This window comes from Syngnathus leptorhynchus, chromosome 5 (assembly GCF_054491065.1).
Source record: "Syngnathus leptorhynchus isolate UIUO chromosome 5, UIUO_Slep, whole genome shotgun sequence".
NCBI classification, from domain to species: Eukaryota; Metazoa; Chordata; class Actinopteri; order Syngnathiformes; family Syngnathidae; genus Syngnathus; species Syngnathus leptorhynchus.
The window spans coordinates 6,181,185-6,205,572 of record NC_141199.1 but is presented as its reverse complement, the minus strand read 5'-3'; the positions used below and the strand labels follow the sequence as shown (position 1 = coordinate 6,205,572).

The following is a 24,388-nucleotide window of genomic DNA, read 5'->3' as shown; positions in this document are numbered from 1 at the left end:
ACATCTAGACAGTGCTATACAATATATAAATCGTTCTAGAGATACCACTGTAAATTGAATTTCATCCACCCATCATCCGCCCGTCCGTCCGTCCGTCCATCCATCCATCCATCCATCCATCCATCCATCCATCCATCCATCCATCCATCCATCCATCCATCCATCCATCCATCCATCCATCCATCCATCCATCCATCCATCCATCGAGCCCAAAGTTGAATAAATCAGACAATGGCGGCACAGCAGTTTGTTTTGAGGTTTTTTTTTTTCCCATCTCCAAATATTTATTTGCGCTGGTTTGGGGGTACTTGGCTAATAGAATTTGTCAAGGGGCATATCACTGAAAAGGGCTTGAGAACCACCGGATCCGCCACCGGATCCGCCATCGTTCCGCGCCGGGTTTTCCGGATTTCCTTCGGCGGGCTTCTCACAGCCTCTGGCTGGTTTTACTCAACTCCTGTCCTGATATCACTCCGCTGGCATGGTGGAGAAGCTGACTTGATTATTGTGATGGTGGCAGGCGTCAGCTAGTGACTACACACTTCCGCCACTGCTTCCCATATTCACATTTTACGCCGTCTGGACTCTTGATGCCTCACAACAGAACCAAGCGACATCCTTACCGGGATTCCTTTCAAACCAGTAACCATATGACATGCAAGTTGACTTGGAAACTCCGGAACCCGTTAGGTCCAAGCTGCAAAACTTTTTCTCTAAGGACAAGACCGTAAAGCAGCAGCGAGTGGACTGTTGCTGCTCGGCGGGACTGCTGGTGTCTGTTTGAACGCCGGCTGCCCCGTGTTCACAACGCCGCCGTATTGTTGGCTTTGCGGTGGAGTTGTTGTGAGTGGCGGAGAGACGCTTCATTGTCAAAGCCTCTCATGTTGGATCCTATTTGTCTTTTCGGGAGCTGTTTGTTTTGAAACTGTGTGAAGGAGGGAAGAAGACGAGGTCACTCGCGAGCCTCTCGGCCGTACGAGCGCAAGACTCGCTGCCCTTTAAAGCACCTAGTTGTCGCCCACTTGAGAGGGGCTGTTGCCGGTCTGACCTCCGCTGGCCGGTTCCTTGGCACCCATCGCCGCGGAGCGCATAGAGGGGGGGTGACAGTAGTGGAGGTGGAGGAAGACAGACTGACTGGACGTTGGAGAAAAAGTTCCTTCAAAATAGCAGCCACTCGGCTCAGTGATGGGGGACTTCGCCTCCCCCGCTGCCGGACCCAACGGCAGTATCTGCATCAACAACAGCATGAACCCGGCCGCCGGGAACATGGTGCCTGCCGGGGCTGTGGGCATACCTAAACACAGTACGGTCGTGGAGAGGCTGAGGCAGCGGATCGAGGGCTGCCGGAGACACCACGTCAACTGCGAGAACAGGTACCAGCAAGCCCACGCCGAGCAGCTGGAGATCGAACGCAGGGAGACGGTCAGCCTGTACCAACGGAGTCTGGAGCAAAGGGCCAAGAAGTCGGCCAGCGGGAGCGGCGGCAGTAAGCAGCCGCAGATTAAACAACCGGCGGACTCAGACGCGGCCTCTTCCACGGAACAGAGGAATAACACGCTTATAGCGGTAAGGACGCGCTCCCAATGACAGCCAGAGACACACACTCGCACACTTCACTCAACATCCCCGGACCACAAACAGTAGCTGCGTGACTTACTACACGATCAACTTGTTCGCTCGCAGTTACAAGAGTTAGTTGACAACACGCTCACTCACAAGTAATTGCTCGCCTCACTTTTACAACAACGCCGACTAAGTTGCGTTTGTTCGGAAGGGTAACATACTACTCTCCATCATTAATACTTAACAGCTGATTCTTTGTTTTGTGCAGGGGCGTTTTACAAGTGTTTAACCAGGAGCCCTCAATCCCTCACCCCACCCCCTCCAGCAAAACTACTTCTCCTTTCTTGGGTTAAGTGTGTGATAGATATCCTGCAAGTAGGCATCAGTGTTGTAACAAATGCTTCCTTGCTTTCCGCAATGACAGTTTAGGCTCCAGATTTGTGGCAAGCTTTCTAAATCAACAGCCCACCCCCCCCAGTGCCAGTTTGTTTACATGGACTAGGTTATTATATGACGAGGATTGAGTCTTTAAAGGGCACTTTGTGATTCAATCAAGTACTATTTAAATGATGGTGGTTAGAAAAACAATTAATACGGATACATTGTAATATCGATTACGACAGAAATAACCACGCACACATACTCACTCTTCTAGTTCTCCAGTCTTATTGTATGAAGTTCTGTAAGGAGCATCTCACGCAAAGCAGGAAGGTGCATCTAATTGTAAATAGATTCTTGAATTGATACTGTTTTCTCTAACCGCAATCCGGTGTTTAACTATTGTGAAATTAAAAATGAACACCATGATGTCAGTATAACCAGTCAGTGATGCGACGCACGGGCACCTGTTCATTTTGAAGGGACCAAAGCAAGCAGACCTCAAATTGGCACCAGAGTAGTGGCAATATTTTCATGTGTATCTTAGGGGAGCCGACAGAATGGCTATGCCGAGTTCTGATTGGGGGAAACAGATTGCTATTATAGTAGTGCTCCTCTGTGACTCTCACTGTGGTTTTGACCATTTTAAAAATCTGACTAAAACATGTGATCGCATGTGGCCATAGAGACAAACAGAACAGACACAGAGAAACTGTGTAGAATCCCTGTTTGCACTGTATCTCCTGTGGGCAGGCTCAGGTTTCCTGAGAAAAGACCAAAGGACTCATGTCTGGAATGTCAACAGTGTCTTTCCTTTTGTTGCTGCAATGAGCCCAGGTCCTCTCCTTTTGAGATGCAAAATAAGAGTGTCTTTAATTTCCTTGCAAGTTGCTGTTGTTATTAAGCTAGAAGCCTCCGGACGTAGTACTCGAGTGCAATGCAGGACCTCCCAGTAGCCCTCGTGGACATTTAACTGAATTGTCTGACAAAAGCTCGGAGATTGGAGGGTCTTCTGCGTCACTAATGGTGGCACTTCAAATGCAACAACCTGTGCTGTGCTTGGGAGTGTCAAGACATGAATCGTTTTAAGTAGAGGAAGAGGAATGAGAGAAGCGTGTGCTATCCTTTTTCTATTTGCACTGAAGAACGGAGCTGCAGCTAGATGGCTGTATGTAGTCACTGCAGGAGCAGGCATTCGAGGAAAGCCAAGCTTTGCTGTTGCTCTCGCCAAAGCCATTGTGTGCACGCATGCAGACACAAATGCCCACAGGGTAATGTTACAGTCTGTTCTTCAAAATACGCCGTGTGGAGAAGGTGTGCTACATACACGAGATGTTCAAAAACCAGTATGTGAGTTTGTGCTGTTGCTGTTAACACATTGTGTTAAATTGAGCAATAGCCTTTTCGTTTTTACAGTAGTTTGTGATGTGAATTCATGGCTTTATCATGTCATGTATTCTTTCAATTGATCAACATTGGTACATTTTCAATTGTGACTTTACATGAGAATATAGCCATTTAACAGTTAGCTGCCACATTTACTCACAATTTGGATTAAAAAAAACATTTTATTTAGATGCTTTATAGGCAGTTATTTTGTATTGTCATGTGGAATCTCAAGAGTTCAGTATATTCTTTCTTGGTTCTCACAAACTCCCATATCAAGACAGGAGCAAGTCTCTAATTATGAAAAGCGTGATTGAGTCCCTTTCAGTTGCACAGTGGGCAAATTCACATTAATGACTCAGCATAAGCTGTATCTGTGGGTTCACTAATGTTCTCAAGCATACAGCAAGCAACAGTTCTTGAGGGACTTGGTGTGAAGAACTAGAACATAACATAACTTTTGTGTTTCAAGGATGAAGTTGTCTTGTTTGAATGGCTTGATTAAATAATACCTAAGAAACTTCAGGCCACTTTTTGCTGACAATCACTGTATTTGATCTTGTTGTATTCATTTGAGCCTGTTTTACACAAGCGTTTCCTACCGAAATGTATTTTTGTGTATAGTCTGAATGGGAAATTGGGGTAAAAGAACACATGTTCATGTTGCATTGGTTATCATATTATCATAAGGACCTGCAACAAATAAAGAGGATTTATCTATATGTTCTAGCAATTTTGTTATTATGGAAACAAAATAACAATAGTTTTTTTTTTTTTGTACCTTGACACAACACCGTTAAAGTTTAGGACGGTAAATTTTACTACGGCGGGAAAGTTCAAGTAAAGGTCGACATTACTGATTAAATACAGACTCTACTAATTAATGACATCATTTGAAAAGCAACTTGGTACTTGGAGCATTTCTGCAGGTTAATCCTAGGGGCCTGAAGCAAGAGTTTTATTAAACAATAAAAGTATGACAATATAACAGAGGAGCTTTAGGGCTGTAACTATTTTGTATTTTACTTGAGTACCCTACTGAAAATTCGATTGAATAATTGTGTGTTCGGACAAACTATATTTTTACTTTACACGGAACCTAATAATGAACAACCAATTGGTTTCCCTTTTTATATGATGAACAGTTTTGATTCTTAAATTCACATTTTACATCGCCAAAAACTACATAATATTGTCTAGAAACATTTTCAGCTGGGCAATTTCAAACAAATCTAAACCTAAAGTTAAACATTTAATGTCTCAAAATACAAGGCGTTAAATGAAAATGAGGCTTTAACGGCCTTCACTTGAGCGGCAAGCATTTTAACATGCAACATTGAATGATAGTAGGTTTGTGGCAGTGAGTTTTTTGGCTGACCGGCTAATTTGGAAAAAGACAGTTCCAACTAAAATGTTGAAATGTTATTTACTTCATGTGGAGGCCTAAAACCTCTGCTGACAATTTTCAAGGAGTCCCTGGTGCAAAGATGGACAAACCTGGACGACAGGTAGTTCTTTCAGTTTTACTTGCTTGGTGCTTGTTGGAGAAATCAAAAATAATTTGCACACTTTGAAAAGCCAAATTCTTATAACATATGAGTAGCATCATGGAGAGTAGTACCGGTGCAATCCGGTCCCTCAAACCCTTTTTGTCATTCATATATGTTGCCGGTTCTTCGTTATTATTAAATGAAAAACATTTTATTTGGTGAATTTCAAATTTTAACATTTAATTCTTAGGCAGTGTCTTCTATTTAACTCACTGATACAACAACAAAAATAAATAAAATAAAAATAAAAACCATATTTATGAACAAAAATACAAAATGAAAATAAGTATTAAACGTGCTGTTTTAATATTTTTCTTATGCAATTTCTTTTACAATAACTGCAGTTCAACCAAACAAGCCCCATTGAAACAGGCGTATAAATTTGAATGATTAGGAACAAAATACTTGTCTGCCGGGGATTCACTAATCATTTTGGGAGTATAATGTTTAATCTTGCCATGTACCCGCTGCTCAAGTAACAGTTTTCCTGGTTAGGAAAACTTGTCTAGAAGGTCTGGTGTGAACCTAGACTTCAGCACCTTCAAACTGTCCATTTGCTCAAGTTTTCCCCGCCTCAGAAATGCGCTTGATGCGACCCCCCCCACCTGATCCAATCGCTGCTGGTGCAGCGCTGAGTCTGGCTTGCCAGGTTAGCATTTTCCTGATGCTACCCACTTTGTCGCTACTCACTTGTTTGGCGTCAAGAACAACAAAGAAAAAGCATGAGTTTGATGTAGTACCTCCTAAAGCGTATTGGTTGCCATGACGGCCTCAAGCCAGAGGTTGAGCTGGTCTTTTTGTACGGAGTAAAGTAATGGCTAAATCACAAAGCTGCTACACTTCCTGTCACATACTTATTTGGTTCTATGTGCGAGTACTCATCTGTACTGTAGCAGAATATTCAAATTAGAAATAAAAAAACTTTTTCTAGCTGTCTACGACCCACCCGAAATTGGTTCGCCACTGTTCTAGACAAAAGTTTTGCACTGTTTTTTTGGGTGCATCAAATGTACCCACATTTTCTGCTCTGTGTCAGAGTTTTGGTTATGACATTTTAACATGTCAGGCTTTAACTTAGAAGAATATGTCATTGGTGCTTCTCATCGTATCTGCAGCTTATTTCCACCCTGTATCTGGTGGATGTTGGTCATTCACAAAGACTTGTCACAGTAATCTTTATCGAATGAAATATATTCACTGAAATGATCATGGTAAATGATAATGTTGACATTGTGTTTCACATTTTGTTGATGCATATTAAAGAGGAAGTCAACCCACAAATTTTCTTTACGAGAATATGTTCTATGTGCCCCCACTAGTCTAAACACTGTATTCTGATTAATATTATATACATTATTATCATATTAATATGGTTTTAGCAGCAAGCCTCACCAGTTTTTCTCCATCTCACGGGGCAGCCATTTTGCTGCTTGCTGTAGACTGAAAATGACATCACAGTTGGCAGGTCTCAGGACACAACCAGTCACGGCTCAGCTTCAGAAAATTAGTGGACAAGTCACTAATATCTAAAAGCTCGTATCCCACCGCGAGGATTTGCGCACGTAGCGAATGTTTTTCCTCATGGTTCCTCAAAAGTTGCAAACAGTTTTTCCAGTCATGTTTTCCTGACATCACCATCTAAAAATGAATAAAGTACCTCTTACTGTCCTTTCAAAAATGAAACTGGGTATATTTTGTCCACTGATCGTCGCCATGTTTGGTTTGTTGGTTTCCATTGGTCTTTGCGCTTCTTGTTTTTGTTACAGCCGCATATCTCACCCTTAAACACACTGTTGCTTTGTGATTGGTTCACACAACCAGTGGTTCAGCTCAGAGAAAAATCAGCGGGCCCGGGGCAAGATGGGTTCTCTTTTTTTTTTTGGAACTCACTAATACCAAAAACATACAACTTACAGGCAAGGTTAGTCTATTTTAGTTTGTCAGAAGAGAAATATTTTTTTTTTTTTATTTGTTAACATGCTTAAACAGTCTAGTGTTTTGACTGAAAACTGTGTCTTCAACAGCATGATGGATGCCTGGTTAGCATCACTGTTCAGTGGTTGTGGGCTCAGGCTTTCTTCTGTGGGCTTTGCATGTTCTCCTGCTGCCTATGTGGGTTTTCTTCAGGTGCTCCAGGTTTCCTCCCACATTACAAAAACATGCAAGGTGGGTTTATTGAATTGTGTGATAGTTTGTATATTTGTGCCCTGCAGTTGGTTGGCAACCAGTTTAATATGCATCCTGCCCGTTTCTTAAGTTCTGCTGGGATGAGCTCCAGCATACCTGCGACCCTGGTAAGGATAAGTGGTACAGAAAATGACTGGATCTTCATTTGAAATGATATCTTAATTGTGTTTCTTTTTGAAAGGCAACGAATGATGAATCTTAACATCTTTTCTATTTTTTATGTTTCATGTTTTTTTTTTTTTAAAACCTGAAAGCTTTGGCTGGATACCTCTATGGGATTTGATATGTCTTTTTAGGTTTCATTTCTTTAGCTAAAGATGACAACTAAACATGTTCCTTATTACCGTATTTTCTGGATTATAGTTTATAGATACCATTTTTTTCATAGATTCGCAATTTATACTCAGGAGCTACTTATGTGTGAAATTATTAACACATTACATCATTTCATATTTTATTTTCACACTAAACCGCAATTGGGCCCTCTAGGCCTGTGGACTAATTGGAACTGCAACTGACGATGAGTCTGACGTAAGAGGAAGCGCCGCATCTTCTACTTCCGGGGTTAGCGGAGTTGTTTATAAGTGACACAGAAGATGAAGATTTCATTGGAGTTAATGATTTGGAGTGACATGGATGGTTAGATAAACTTATTAGCATGTTATTTATGCTATAGTTATTTGAATAACTCTTTTGCTTGTTATTTAGGGCTATACAAATAAACTTGACTTGATTTAATATGTTACGTCAGGCACATACCTTGTTTATGTCTTTATGTAATGTTAGCATACCATACCGTTCAGCCTGTTGTTGCCTATTCTATTTTTATTTTAAATTGTCTTTCAAGATGACATGTCTGTTCTTGGTGTTGGATTTTATCAAATTAATTTCCCCCCAAAATGCCACTTATACTCCAGTGCGACTTATGAATACTTTTTTCGTCTTTATTACGCATTTTATGGCTGGTGCGACTTAGGGTGTATTCGGACCTGATTGTTTGGTCCACTTTAAACGGACCAGGGTTCGATTGTAACGCTGGTCCGATCTTTTGTACAGGTGTGAATACACGCAAATGAATCCTGGTGCAGATTAAAGAAACGGACCGAGATCCACTTTTTTTCCAAACGAACTCCGGTGCGGTTTGCTTCAGGTGTGAAGACAAATAGCGTAGAGCACAAATATGCAGAGCAGGAATGCAGCGCGTAGGACCCTGGTCATTGCTGTCCAATGGGAACACAGATCGTCACAAGCGTGGATGTGTATACTTCACTTGGAAAATGTACAGTCTAAATAGGAACCGCACCAAACGAAAAAAATTAAGTCCGCTTCTGGTACAGACCAAACAAGCGGACTAAAAAACTTTTCTGGTCTGAATACACCTTTCTACTCCAGAGCGACTTATAGTCTGGAAAATACGGTAGTAGTCAACTTTCTGTTGCGTTTTAAACAAAACTGGTTTGTGCTCTGCGCCCTTATTGTCTGTCAGGATCTTGATTAAAACACTTAGTAGTCAATTTTCTGTTGCGTTTTAAACAAAACCGGTTTGTGCTCTGCGCCATTATTGTCTGTCAGTATCTTGATTAAAACAGTCACCTGCGCAAAGATCAGAAGGTACAAGTATTTTCCAACCAACATGTCACAGTGTTTTAAATCACACAACCACTATGTCCTTTTCTTCCCCGCATAACATGCAGTCAGACCCGATTAGTTAATCACCAGCCAGCATACTGCTGTGAGAGTTATATTAGTAGCGGGAAAACTGCGGCTCAGGACAACCTGTCTTTTGGTTGTATTTGCTTCTTGGCGTCCACCTCGTAAAGGAACGTCTCCGTCTCACACATACACACGCGCACACACACACACACACACACACGCACACTCTCTTGTAGTGTTGTCCGGCTCAACTGCTGGCAGGTCAGGCCGGAGTGTGGGCGGCTGAGTATTCATGAATCTGAGGCCTTCCTCCTTCCCTCCCTCTCTCCCTCCCTCCTTTTCCTCTTCCCCCCTGGGTTCACCACTTCTCTGGTTTCTTTTCTTTAGTAAAGCAGTAATGTAGCGTCGATGATCTTGCTGGCAAGAGCATGGGCAATGTCAGCTGTGACTGTTGCCCGAGTGCTATATTTAAAATACCGAGCTGGCATGGAGCTGACACTCAACAGTATGCACAAGCATGCACACACGGGGGTGTGTGACGTCAATTTACAATCATGACATCACTGGTGTGTAGTTTGGACTTGGTAAACACTATTGTTAACACTGTTCCTTGCTGTTTTACTTTGGTGACTGTTGTACAGCATTTTTTTTTTTTTTTGCAGAGTGCCTTTTTTGTGCGACACTTATGTCTTCATTAGCTTCCTCTCACCCTTTGCCCCTCAATTCCTGTGCACACATACTGGTTGTTTTTAATCTAGGGTGGCTGCAAACTACATTCCCTCCTCCCACGCTTGTTCACATGTTCTACAGGAACACACACGCACACATGCATAAGCACACGCGCGCACACACACATGCACACACACGCATACACACAGACACACACAGTTATCCTTTCGTTTAATGTGCTGGAACAACAACACTCTTTTTACGTTTTGCTAAACATAAACCATTAAAAAACAAAAGCATTGTGACAGCAACGTCAACTAGCAATGCTATTTCTGTGTGCTCGTTTTACCCTTTGATTTGAATGTTTACACAACCAACTGTAACAGGGTCATCTTAAATTCCTATCCCCGTGTCGTCTATAGGTGCAACAATTCATTGACAATTTATTGATTATTAATCCTCAGAATGTCAGCTTGTCAACAACAGTAAATATTCCCCAATCTCTATCATCCTCCATAAAAGCAGACTGATCATCTTTGTTAAATATAAATAAAACATTTGATTTTACTTTTTCAACATGTTACAAAACAAAGCTTTCATTACAATTCATGAATTACTACATCAGGGATGGACTTGTGTGTCGTCTCACCCAGTTCAAGACAGAAGAATATTTATCTTGTGTGACAGCGCGACCATCGTAAACGACAAAAAAGTGGTGTCGTTTGAAAACGCATTTAGATGGCAAGCAGCAGCATTTTGGACCAACTGGAGAAGATAACTGGGATTGCCTAACTCCAAAATAAAGTGCATCATAATAATCTAGTAGTAATCTAGTTTCATCAATCTAGTTGATGCTGAGCAAAGAGACACCTCAATATTGGCACTCAAGTGATACTTTGGCGAAACCTGGCATCCTAAAACATTGGGTAAAACACTGATATCACAAACGACAAAACATAGAAATTTAAACTTCAAATTCTCTGTATTTTTGCGAATTGAAAATATTAGCCAAGGAAATATTTTAAAGAAATTATTATCCAGTTATACCTGCTTTATTTAAGTTAAATTCCCTACTGTATTTCAGACCATTACCCATTGAAGTGAATGGAAATGCAATTCGTTCTCGCCTCAGCACAAAAAGCAAAAAAAAAAAAAAAAAGCAATTGACTGTTCAGTTTGCCAAACTGCTGCTTAGTATGAAATGAGTTGAACTAAGTTCACTGCCATCATATAGCGCTGGTTCGTCAAGTTTGTGATCCCAATTTAAAACAAACAATCAGATGAATTATACCTTGTCACTTGAAAAACATCTACTAGGTTTGCCAGAGTTCACCGCCAGCGCTCAAGTGAACAACTTTGTGAACAAATAGTTCGAGGCACCACTGTTCTCTCTTGATTAGATAAAATACCAATTTTGACACGGCAGCTCAGCTGTTAAACATGTTTGAACAAGAATACCGTTATTCTCTTGTGTCTACTGAAGTTTGTAGCCTTGTTTAAAATGCAACACTTGGTTAACATCAGAAAGATTTTTGTCAAAAACGTGTGCACACATTGTTTTTTTTTACTCTATACATATATTGTTCAGTTCACAGTTGCCTCAGTAGACAAGTCAAAAATGTTCTTTCAACTAATTTGTGTGGAATCGGCTTTTTTTGTCTGCAGCTTTAGCGATGCATGGATCCAGCACACTTCCAGTTTTTTTTTATTATTGACTATGTACTTGATGTTTGGACACTGAATTAGCACAAAAAGTCAAATAACTGACATTTGTTGTTTGACATTTTCAATAATTGGATAAGTCCGTCATTGTGGCAGAGACATTGTGAATGTCATCCGTGCTGTTTGTCACCTATTTTAAAATCCGATACATGTCTTTTGTTTGTTTGTTTTTTGATCCAAATAAGTTCTTAGTATGGATGCCAAGAAGGCAAAAAGCACAAGCGATTACCCGTTTTGACTTGAGTTGATTTTGTTGCGTGATGCAGCTGGAGGAGCAGCCACCCTGCCGTGCTATTCTTTTTTTAATAGGAAAATTTGCTTCAGTTCATACACAGTCTCACGAGAGATTACCTTTGTGAACTGAGATTGAATCTTTTCAATGTTAAATTTACATTTAAACTGTTATTTAGAAGCACGTTGAAATGAAACAGATGATGACTTAATGCAGCGCCATAGCTGGAGTTGTCTGCTCTACTTTTCTCATCCACAAACACTATCGATTAATTGCTTAGTCAAATGCAACCAGTCGAACAACTTGGTCGCAAAATAATTCATACTCCTTGACTTCTGAGTTTATGTTGTTTAACTGTGTCAAATTTGCTAACCCGTCACTTTTTTTTATTAACTGACGATGCAGTTGAGTGAGGTGATTTTCCTTATTGGACGTGTTCCCTTCTCTGGTTTGTGACACTTAATAGCATGCTTTGCTGTCAGGCTGTTGAGTATTTTTCCACTTGCCCTGACTGTCAGCTATGTAAGCATAATATTGACATGCTTTTTTGGGGGTTTGTTCACAAGCTGCGAACCGTCAGCAGACCCGGAAGAACTTGTGGCCACTTCTTTCTCTCATCCCCTTGCTTTGGGGAGTAAGAAAGGCCCAGCCCAGTATGGAAGAGCTGCAGATGCACAAACTGCTTCCTGCAGCCTGTCACAATTACCACCAAAGTATCAGTACTAAATAAACATCATGTCATTTTTGACAGAGGTATTGAAAATACTTTCCTGGTATAGTACTGGTGTGTGCCGTACAAACACAATCCAAAGAGATTATTCATCCAATGGATGTGTCTTGCCATTATTTTGTTAGCATTTACCTTTAGCAGTTTACAGTTTTACATTTTTTTTAGTGTGTCGGGGGGGGGGGGGGTGCTCTTCTTTCTTTTCATTCCGCATCCACTCAAATGCACATAAGAATATTAAAATGGTAAAATATGAATGTATGAAGTTATCACTAATATTAAGGTTTCAAAGTGTGTGTGTGTGGTGTGTGTGTGTGTGTGTGTGTGTGTGTGTGTGTGTGTGTGTGTGTGTGTGTGTGCGCGCGCACGAGAATAATGATAGTGACTTGATGTTTATCTTACTGTCACACACATTACCAAGGAGCCAAATGTGACTATAAGGTTTTGAACAACATTCCTGATATATGAATATGCAGTGACAATTAATTTGTTCACATTGTCTTGTCTAAATGTCAAAAAGCATCATTCTGTTTCGGAGTAAAAATCTTCTGGAATTTACAATTTGATTCAGTGAAATTTAGAGACTACAAATTGACTAGATCATAGATGTATTTATTTCCTTTCCAGAATTAAGTTAGAAGTGATACATTTGCTTTTTATCCTTTTTTTAAAAAAAATTAAATGTTCAAGTACACAGTGGTTGGCTGGTTAGCACGTCCGCCTCAGTGCAGAGGTTGCGGGTTCTGTTCCGGCTCAGGCATTCCTGTGTGGAGTTTGCATGTTCTCCTCGTGCCTGTGTGGCTTTCCTTCCACATTCCAAAAACATATACATGGTAGGCTAATTGAGCATTCTAAATTTCCCGTGACTGTGAATGGTTGTTTGTCTGTGTGTGCCATGCAATTGGCTGGTTACCAGTTCAGGGTGTGACTGCCCAAAGTCAGCTGGGCTAGGCTCCAGCACGCCCACGTGAGGAGAAGTGGTTCAGAAGGTGGATGGAGATAGAGATTCAAGTATTAGAAAGTTGTATTTGCTTGCATTCTTTGATCAGCCAACAGTCAGCTGTTTGGATTTTGTGTGTACATATTACAGGTATTCCTCAATTCACAAACACAATGGGGTCCAAGAGGCTGTTTGTAAGTGGAGACATTAAATTTTGATTTAAATTCAATTTTCATTAGATAAAATGGTAAATCAAAAAATATTAAATATATTATATACAGCACAGTCCAAATCCTCAGAATGTCAGCTCATTGAAGTTCTTAAAGAAATGATAATGCCGCATGCAGGTTGAGGAGGTACGATACACGCTTGTAAGGAACGTCTCATAAATACCCTTCTTTGTGTATATACGACTTTACAATTTGATTTAAATAATGCATGTTTTCTGCAGTGCAGTAAAGGGATACATGTGAAAGTGAACTCTGTCGAATGTCCGAGAAACTCTGAGAATGAAAACACTGAGCTTCATTCAGAAGATGCAAAGATGCTTAAGGCAAAAACACCCGGGTTGGTCTGCAGCATTGCTTTGAGTTGAGTGGTAATAACGCACTCTTGTATTGCGAGAGAAGTTGGTTTTGTCACAAGCTAGTTGCTCCAAGAAATACATTACCTGCAGCACAGCATATTTCAGAGATGGTCGATATTTCAGAGGAGCGTGACTCTGCACATCTTAGATGCTGATAGAAAAACACAAATCACAATGGCACCGTTTCACTCTGCAAAGCCAATTAGATCGGTGGCTAATCTTGGGTTAAATGTAATACAAACGTGAAGGTATTTTTTAGTCGCATATAATGTTTTGTGATGTTGAGGTAAGAATTAAAGCCCAAATATCACGGTAATAAAGTCTACTATTTTACGTTTTACTCATTTAGTTGTGGTCTATATATTTTGTCTGAATTCCTCGTTTTCTACTTGTTCTGAGGTGCAGCTCAGAGCAAACCGTTTTGGTCCTGTCTCTTTAATTGCAAATTAGATACGTCACACCCCCCAGGCCGCAAGATGTGCGCCTCCCTTTCTAGTCGACATTTTTTTAAAAAAATTCACAAGAGTATGTCTGCAGCACCTGGAGGAATAGATTACATTTTTCTACATTCCTGGATACTCCAGATACACAAGAACATGATTTTAAAAGCAAAAAAAGTCAATTTTCCATGATACGTTGCCTTTAATGACCCGTACAAACGCCTATTCCAGTGAAGTTGGGACTTTGCTTAAAAAGTAAATCAACACTGAATGCAATGAACAATTCACTTCAAAAGTAGCACAATTGGTCCATCTATATGAGAGTTAATCATTCATCATCACTAACTTTGCCTTCACGAACGCTTTGATTTGGTCATGTGGAGAGCATGTTGGTGACACCTAGACCCTAGGGCAGTGATTCCTAACCGGGGTTTGATCGAACCCCAGGGATTTGGTGAGCCAGTCTCGGGGATTCATTGGGAATGAAGACACACACGTGTGGGTCCGTTCACCTGGTTTCTTATCGATGGGGCAATCCCTCCCAATCACTCCCTTTCAGGTCTCACTGTCATTGTCTGTGTCACCCAGCAAAATGATTAAGTCACCTGCAGGAACTCGCTCCAGCAGGCCTTCCAAGGACTCCAAAGAAGGAAGGGGGTAAAATGAACTCTTGACAATTATGACCCCATCACCCCAACTGAAGGCGTAGGTGGGATACTCTCTGGTCCACTGGGGTGAACACTAATGTACAGGGACCAAATTGCTTCTTTTGCTGGGGATCAGACTGCCAAGGTCCCCTGCCTTTGTCCACCACCGAGCTCGCAGAGCACCTGACCCCTCGGTGGTGAGTCCATGGGAAGGACCCACATTACCCTTTGGAGCTGTGCCCGGCCGGGCCCCATGGGAACTACAAGTTCGCCTTCAAAAGAGGGTCTCCAATGACCTGTGTCTATCCATCCATCCATTTTCTGAACCGCTTTGTCCCCACGGGGGTCGCGAGCGTGCCGGAGCCTATCCCAGCCGTCATCGGGCAGCAGGCGGGAGACACCCTGAACTGTTTGCCAGCCAATCGCAGGGCACACAGAGACGAACAACCATCCGCATTCGAACTCACACCTAGGGGCAGTTTGGAGTGCTCAATCAGCCTACCAAGCATATTTTTGGGATGTGGGAGAAAACCGTAGTGCCCGGAGAAAACCCACGCGGACAGGGTGAGAACATGCAAACTCCACACAGGGAGGGCCGGAGGTGGAATCAAACCCGCACCCTCCTAACCGTGAGGCCCCCCTTGACCTGTGTCTAGTGAAGGGAAAACATTTTCCAATATTTTTATTCATCATAGTAGTCCTTTGTTGTGCTTTTTCACCTAGGGCCTGTTTTTCATGGGGGCCATGACATTAAAGCCTGACAATTTAGCTCCTTGGGTCATTTGGATTCGCCAATCAAACAATCCAAACCACACAATTGACAGAATTGTTCATTGAGAGCTGTTACCGTACATCCCTAATGTGGATCACCACTTTTCCCAATTTTATCCCACTCAGTTGTTTATTAACCCTTCAAATTTTCTCCCAGAATTCTCCTTCTTTCTTCAACTTGACTTCTCATCATCTTTTCATTCCATTTGACTTTAGATTTTCCTCCTCTGTAATCTGCCCAATCATTCAGACCCACCCGTGCTTCTCTCCCACTCGTCTGCCTTCATCCATCCCTCCCTCCCTCCATCTCTTGCTTCTTGTCTCGGTTGATCCCAGGTTCAGTCTCAGCCAGGAGGCTTAGTGCTCTAAAGCTTTCTCAGCGCAGGTTCATTGCAAAGAAAAATCCTTCGCTAAGAGGGAATTACCTACAGCATAGACTCCAGCAACGTGGACACAGACACACATGCTGTACTTGGGCTGTGGCTCTTGTGTATATTTATTTATACATACACACACAACCAATCACACGTAACATTTAAGAGTACACATTGAATCAAAGCAGCATTTACCTGTATATTGTCGTTTTTGTCATGCTAAGTGATATGCATACAGATATCATCTGCCTCTTTTCTCCTTTGATGAATGACGTTTGTTATACATTCTATGGCTGACCACCTCATTGTGCGCACGCACGCACACACACACACGTACACACACCCTAACACACACACACACACACACACACACACTTGCAGATGCATTCATAAAAAATTCATGACGCTGGCTCAATATGAAGGTGCGTGTGTGTGAGTGTGTATGTGTCTGTGCGTGTGTGTGTGTATATGAGGCCCTTAGCTGCATCAATAGCCATTAGTGCAGTAGCCAGATAATTGTGCCACAGTGGCTGCAGTGCAGGGGGAAAGAAAACACATCTGATAATACTGCAGAGTGCAATACTGTGGAGAGCACAGAGTGAGGACACAGGGACGGTTTGTGAGAGGATCTGTGTGTTCAAACAGCAAGCAGTGTTGTTCTTCTACCCAAAGTATACTTCATATCACAATTTAACTGAAAGAAGACAATCTCTAAATACTGCCCCCTTTTGTCACAGTGAGAGTTGTGCACAGATTTTTCTGTTCAATGTTTCATCTGTCAATTTCATCCAGTGAGGGGGATTATGGGATGTATATTAAGGGGATATAAACAGAGATTATATTCCTTCATCAGTGTATAGTTCACTCAGGAAAACTTGTTTCTTTGCAGATTGTAAAGGATTTTGTTTGGTTCACTTTGGGACATGCTTCAATTATCTGGAAAAATTCTGGATTATTTTGCGTTCAGATTGACTGTTGAGTGGGCCGTGGTTTCATCACATTGCATGGAATGGGTGGATTTTGCACAATTTGGAGCATAGTCATTGTTTCTTTTCACTTTACAGGAACTCTATTACGGTGGAACACTGGTTAGCACATAGCACATCTGCCTCGCAGTTTGAAGGGTGTGGGTTCGAATCCACCTCTGGCCATCCCTGTGTGGAGTTTGCATGTTCTCCCCGTGCCTGCATGGGTTTTCTCCGGGCACTCCGATTTCCTCCCACATCCCAAAAACATGTATGATAAACCGATTGAGCACTTCAAATTGCCCCGAGCTGCGAGTGCAAATGGTTGTTCGTCTCTGTGGGCCCTATGATTGGCTGGCAACCGGTTCAGGGTGTCCTCCGCCTATTGCCGGATAGCTGCTGGGATATGCTCCAGCTCGCCCACGACCCCCGTGGGGACAAGCGGTACAGAAAATGGATGGAATGAACTCTATCTGGAAATGTTTTCTCTGCTGGATTTTTGAGGGTACAGCAATGTTTGAAAATGTGTTTAGAATAGAGTGGTTACTGTATTGTCGAAACTCTTAATATAGACTTAGAATGTGCAACTTGATGGAGAGGGGCACGCTTTTTCATAAGCACTACTGGGGGTCCTGCATAGGACCGCACACATCCTAACCAGATGAATGACCAAAATGCCAAATGCCAAAAAGGACATACAGATACTTTTTGGTTGAGCCAATGTACAGAAAAGTATCTTTCAAATGCACATAAAGAACCAGTGCTCAACTACCCAAAATAACCTCATAAAGTTAAAACTCTGCATACAAATTTAATTTGTTCCGGGATCTACTTTGTATGTTGAAACATTTGTATATTGGATCAAATATTTCCATAGGACTACACTGTAATTCATTTAATTGGTTCCACAGCCAATAAAAACATTAACTCCTCAAATAAATACTGCAGATAATTACACATAGCAATCAAACATTATATTGGAGAGATGTAAAAAGAAACAAATTACAAAGAAATAATCAATAAAAATGGTTTTTTATTGTCACTGTCTGACAGATCAAACGAAGCAGCCAAGTGCAGAGTGACACAGACTTTATTGAGATCTAGGGAAGGGAAAGTGGAGTGCTGGAGGTCGGGCCGGAACAGTGCGATGATTGGTTCGTGGTGTGGCAGTTGGCTGGAACTCACTGCTTTGTGGAGGAACGCGCTCCACGGCACGCTGGGAAGTCAGTGGGCAGGAGCAAGCCTGGTGGAGAGAGCAGCAAGGCAGGCGCGTAGCAGGGCGGGGCGCTTGCGGTGATTGTGGTCGGAGAGTCTGGTCGGCAAGACGTGGTCGGTAACGGGTAGGTGGTCAGGTCGGGCGGCAAGCAAGACATGGTCGGTAACGGGCAGGTGGTCAGAAGGGCAGCAAGCAAGGCGAGACGGGTCAGACAACGGGACGGGTCAGACAACGGGATGGGTCGGCAACAGGAGTCAGATGGACAGCGCGCAGTGAGCTAACGAGTGGCATCACGGGACGGACTGACGGGAGTGACGTGATCGCGGAGTTTAAGTAGGGCGTCTAACGAGCAGCTGGCAGGTGTGGGTAGAAAATTGAGAAGATTGGTGGGGCGTGGTGGCTGTGAGTGTGTTGAATGGTGGGTGGTTACAGGTTGATTGACGTGACACACTGTACCTTAGAGACTCAGAGATACATACGTCCCCTAACTTACTGAAACTTACAGTACTTCAAACTAACTTAGCTTATCTTTTTTTATATTTTATATATTTTCTTTCTATTTTTCAGATTTCTTTTATCCAGCTTACATAACAACAACCTTCTCACATATGATCGTTTCAGTGATGGTTTCACCAGCAATCTCCTTGTTCTTTATCCATACAAGCAAAAGGCGTTCCATCTCTTCCAGGGACGTTTAGAGATCAGGGTGATCCTCTTGGGTGGCTTGACCGCTTTGAGGGCTTCCTCTAATTGTTGATACGTTTTTACGGCCATATTGTTTCGCAAGATCACTCACAAGCGCTCCGCGCTCATGTTTTCTTGTTTTAGTTGGAAGGAAATCATCACCTTCTTCTTTTTTCACCATGACTACCATTTGCGTTAGCCTTCTTGGGACACTAACATCATCCTGACGTGCCGCCGTCTCGTGGGCTAACCATGATGACGTTGTATGTTGGGAATTACTTCGGGTGTTGAGTCAAATATTTCATTAAATTTCACATCGAAAATGAAACAATTGTATGTTTAAATAATCGTATGTAGAGATTCGACTGTAAAATGCTTTTACCCACCCCTCTCGCATCAAAATTCATATTCAAAGATGGCACAAAACTACCGAACAGTAAACCAACATTAAGAGCAAGTTTTCGCTATGTGCATGCGGTCGCAAAAATATCTTACCCAAAGATTTTAATATTATACTATTATATGTTTTCCTGCCTGTCATTCAAATCCTCAAATGAAAAGGCTGGCTTACTCACTGGTGTTAATTACAAAGCAGTAAAGTTAGTCCTGAATCATCACAACAGCTATACATGTTTGAAACTGGACTGTTGCCATGTTTTTAGAAGACACAAATTTAGAAAATCCTCATGAACTCCAAACAAATTGTACTTTTTTTTTGTACTTTTAAGATAGATGTAGTGGTTGCCGTGACAAGTTCTTCTTCTCAATTCTAGCTTGTGTTGCAGGCGCTGGTGAGCGATGTCTGACACCCTGTGGTTAAGACTGACGTTACATCTTTCAATGGTTCAGCAACAATAAAAAAAAAAAGTCTTTTCAAAATTGAGTTTCGTTACCCATCTGTGATATTAACCATTCTTATCACTTTCAGTCGAGTGTCTATTGGCTATTCGCGGCTGGGATGGGTCAACTAGATAAGATAAATTGGATATGTTGTGTTTTTCTTCGTCAAGTATCATTGAGGTGTGTCATTATCATAACATTTCTCTCATTTGTTTGTCATCCACCCAGTGGACATCCTGGGAGAATCAGTCACACTTGTTTTGGTTGAGCCGTGTTTGCTTGCGCATTCTCCATCGGCAACCTGTCTGTACATCACTTCCTGAGTGTGTCCCAAAATAGCAGCAAGAACGATCACAACCAAGGAAACACACCAGCTGCCCCTCTCAAAATAACACTCACTTTCTTCCCTCCTTTCTTATTGTCGGGTTTACAGATATGCTATTATACTCTTACTGGATAACATTAATGTAATTTCTAGTCATATCATTTTGTAATACATGGTAATCGAGATCTATGGGCTCTTTTTGTATCATCAGACACATGGCCCTTAAGCCAAAAATGAAAGCAAAGAATATAAGTTCAAAGAGCTTCTGTAAGTTTTTTTTTCTGTCATAAGCACACAGAAATACAATAATGTGTTCAAATAATAACAATGGAGGGTGTTCAGTTTAAGTGGCCTTATTCAACATGGATTTGAGGACCATTCAGTCATTTGCCTTTTTTTCAAAATATAATCCAAGTAGGTCTCTAACAGTTAAATTACTTTGAGACCGTGACGGAAACAAGATTGGCAAATGTAATCATGCTTGTGCCAATCACTAATTTTCACTTCCTTGCACCATGTTGTGTCGTGACAGAGTCCAGCAAAAATAAAACCAGTAGCACACGACTCTTTCCTGAAAGGTTCAAGCTAATTTTCATGTTTTTGTGCTTTGGTGAGTTTGAACCTAAAAGCTCAGCATAGAACCTTTCATAAATTGCTTGACAATCTTCTGACTGAAAGGTTTTTCACTGGTTGCAGGAAAAGCCACTGATGACACTTTTCAAACTTTTTCCTGTTCCTTAAAGTTAGCCTTGGTTTAGATATTCTTTCGGGATTGGTTGGGTGCCAATCTAAGTATAATAATCTTAATTGGATTTAATACTAGTTGGAATACAAACAGCCACAGCTTGTTTAAGTGCACCTGGGAGAGTGATATTTTTAATCATTTCTTTTTATTTTGGTCCTTGGAAATGTCTTCACATAGAAATGGCCATTGACAATTTAATGTTTACAGTCTAATTTGTGTGTAGCTGAAATGTCTTTGCTAAATAAATAATCATTTTTTGAGTCATTTATCTTTTGAAGTGTTAATATTAAATGCACAGTATTTACAACAATCTCCCACTCCAAGTACCGCTGTCATGTTCTAGACAGAATTTTAAAGAAAAGCAAATTGTAATAAATTATTCAGTAAGTGATGCATTTCCCAGAAAAATAAATAAAATTAGCCTTGAATATTAATTGCAGAAGACCAATATAGCGACAGATATTAAATTATTTGGAAATGTAGCTAGCAGATCCATTTAGTGTCGTTTTGTTCTCACTACGGAATTGTTTTTTTGTTTTTTTTAGTTCCAAATGGTTTCTCCTAAATAGAATCTGACTTTGCATTGTAGCCCATGGTAGAATCTGGGTCGGTTATTGCACACGTTGGTGTTGCAAAACAGTGATGAATAGCCCTTGCGCCAAACGCTGGATAAGTTTGCTTATGAGCTTCTTCTGGTGACCAAACTGCAGAGGCCATCAATTGGCAACAGCTCGAGGGTTTGTCTTTGGCTTCGTTCATTATAACGCATTGAATTCTTTAGCGACTAAGACAAAAATTGATGCGGCTTGCTAAATTTGGTTTCCGGGCCTTGAGTTTGACACCTGTGAGATAGGATGTCATCTGCGAACTGACCCTATTAATGATTTTACCCTCTCAGGCTGTCTCATTCTAGTATCATGAAGAAAAAAAAAACCTTTTGGCTTGCAAATCACTGACCAATGTCTTAAGCTGTTTTTTTTTTTGTTTTTTTTGTGGTCGCATTCGTTCAAGGTCAAAAACACTCGCAAACCTTCTCCATCAGTGGGATACAGTCTTTAAGCAATAGCTATCTGCAGTATGCAGCCTCTTTATTGCAAATGGGCAAAGACTTTGGTTAGTAATTTGCTTGCAAAAAATTATTTATCACATTATTTTTATTGCTAACTCCCATCCAACTTGAGTTTGAAGTGATCGATTAATGGTGACAACAGACACATCACCATGTTAAGAGGATGTAGGTGCTTGTGCAACCACATGGCAATTGTTTCATTTTACTTCTCTCTTTTTTTAATTGATCCGTACAGGTTATTAGTAACATTAATGGTGCAAAGATTTTGCTGCTCTCATATTTTCATCATACGCAAACCTGGAATTTCAACATGGGTGTGCAGACTTTTTGTCATCACAACCCAGAATGAATACATTCGACTTTCATCTTTCTGCACTTTTCTCAGGCACAATGCAAGTCTTGCTTGTTGGGGCTGGTAAGTCATCTTTGCCTGGCACATTACATATGTTAGATGTGTATATGATCATGCAGAATAAGGTGTATAACACTCCAAGAAAACTGAGATGGTTTTTGAACTTCAAGGTAGCTACTACATGTGACCACTGTAGCTTGCACTGTAGGAGGGAGTAGTTTAGCAGAGGCAAATTGTCCCAGTTGATTTTAGGGACTTCATGTACCTTTTTAATTCTGTGCAGGAGCAGGACTAGGAAGAACAAACTGTATCTGCTTAAGTTAGGTTCTGGGCACCTGAAAGTGGTCTTTTGATTTTTAGAGTATAACAAGCTATGAAGACAAGATTTTAATTTTTGCAATTCCTTCTCTTAAATCTGTGTGCATATTAGCACAGCTGCGTTTCTCTCTCTCTCTCTCTCTCTCTCTCTCTCTCTCTCTCTCTCTCTCTCTCTCTCTCTCGCTCGCTCTCTCTCTCCCTTTCTCTCTCTCTCTCCCTTTCTCTCCCTTCACTTCTTCCCTCCTACTGTTTCTTTCAATTGCTCCTCCTCTCCCTTCCTCCGGCTGCCCCTTCTTGAGTGGCCGTTTTGTGGATTGTTCTCCTGCTGTTGTCATAGCGACTATGATGCAGACAACCCGAACAGGTTGCCTGTCTGGTTGAGTATGTCAACTGCGCGTGTGTGTGTGTGTGTGTGTGTGTGTGTGTGTGTGTGTGTGTGTGTGTGTGTGTGTGTGTGTGTACGCGTGCGTGCGGGATCATGAACCGGCTATGTATGTCTCTGATAAAATCCCACTGTGGTGAATTATGTAATGTCCTCTTTTTTCAAAAAGGAAAGGAGGAAAAAAAAAAACGTGACTGCATTTTTGTTTGATTAAGAGGGTGGAGGGGCCCTTGTTCAAGCAATTATCTTTTGTGATGATCACGTATAATACACTGATTGACCTGATCTTTTCCGTCTTGTTAAAAGACACTCGGACCTGGTGTCGGACCTTTCATTGAAACGTTGGGCTCCTTGCCAGGGGCCGCCCAATTTATGTTGGCTGTGGGAGGGCTTGAGTGTGAGGGTGAGGGAAAGTGAGGTTGGGCCTGTGCCAAGTGGGCGGTGTGTGAACCCTTGTGATACTGCCATTCTCCTTCACAGAGTCCCCTTATTGGACAACACAAGGAGGACTATAAATAGGCCCCTAATCTGTGCAACACAGAGCTAAAAATAGAGGTGGACCAATGCAAAAAGATGTATTCCGGGGAAACATATATATAGTGGGATTAGTTTAATTAAACATAATACAACTTTTTAGAAGTTTGAGAAATATTGAGTGAATGCATTTAATGAATCCATCAGAGCTTAAAAAGAAAACCAAATAATATATGTACAATGTATGATACATGATCGGTCATGATACAAGCTATTTATTCAAACCAGAACGGTTTAAAACCAATTTAGTCGCTTTTAAAAGTGCTATACGTACATTCTTTTTATGGAACCTTGCAAAGTCTTCCTTGGAAGAAGCTCTAATTTTGTCGCAGCTGGAACTTAATAATAATATATTAGCACGTCGTGGGTTTAATTCCAGCTCCGACCTTCCCGTTTGGAATTTGGAGGTTCTACCTGTGCCTGTGTGGGTTTCCTACAGGTACTCCGGTTTCTTCCCACATTCCCAAAATATGCAAGGTAGGGCAATTGAGCACTCCAAATTGTCCATAATTGTAATTCTGTGTGTGTGATTGGTTGTTTGTCGAAATGTGCCCTGCGATTGGCTGGCAACCAGTTCAGGGTGCCCCCCCATGCCCAATGACTTCTGGGATAGGCTCCAGTGTGCCTATGACTCTCATGAGGTTAAGCGGTGCAGATAATGATGTATGATTATTATGCTAAATAAATAATCAATTTTCTGCAGTAAAATATCAATTCCAAGGACTATCTGTTCCATACAGAATTATTTGAATTCAGCAGTTCCACCGTATTAGCCAATGCAAAAAAACTGTAGATGGATTTGTGTTCAGCTCATGAAATTATAATTTAGAAAACAAAATTTCCTTTCATCATGTATCCCAAATCATCCTTCCTTTGATTTGACTGTGATTTTCCCAAGACCAATGGGGCATGGCAAGATGGCCGCTGTTGCCCTGTGAACAAGATAGAGAGCCGAGGCTGAGGAGATATATATTTTTAATCTTTTTGATTGGCTATCCAGGCTTTTGGTGAGATGTAGAGAATATGTGAGGAGGTCAGAGAGAGATGATTAGTGTCAACACCCACAACCACTAAATTCAGGTCGTTGATAATTTTTCCAAAGAAATTGATGTCTGTTTTTGGTACTCCAAGTG

At 41.4% G+C, this 24,388-nt stretch overlaps 1 protein-coding gene across 2 annotated transcripts in view; it reads left to right on the top strand.

The window, feature by feature from the left end:
• The first annotated feature begins 356 nt into the window (after positions 1 to 356).
• maml3 (mastermind-like transcriptional coactivator 3) overlaps positions 357 to 24,388 on the top strand; it is a 96,384-nt gene continuing 72,352 nt past the window's right edge. The window contains exon 1 of one of the 2 annotated variants that reach the window (XM_085911269.1): positions 357 to 1,566. In XM_085911269.1, the coding sequence (XP_085767395.1) occupies positions 1,186 to 1,566 (381 nt within the window). In that variant the 5' untranslated portion in view covers positions 357 to 1,185. The remainder of the gene's footprint in view (positions 1,567 to 24,388) is intronic. The other variant, XM_085911268.1, reaches the window with a different exon arrangement.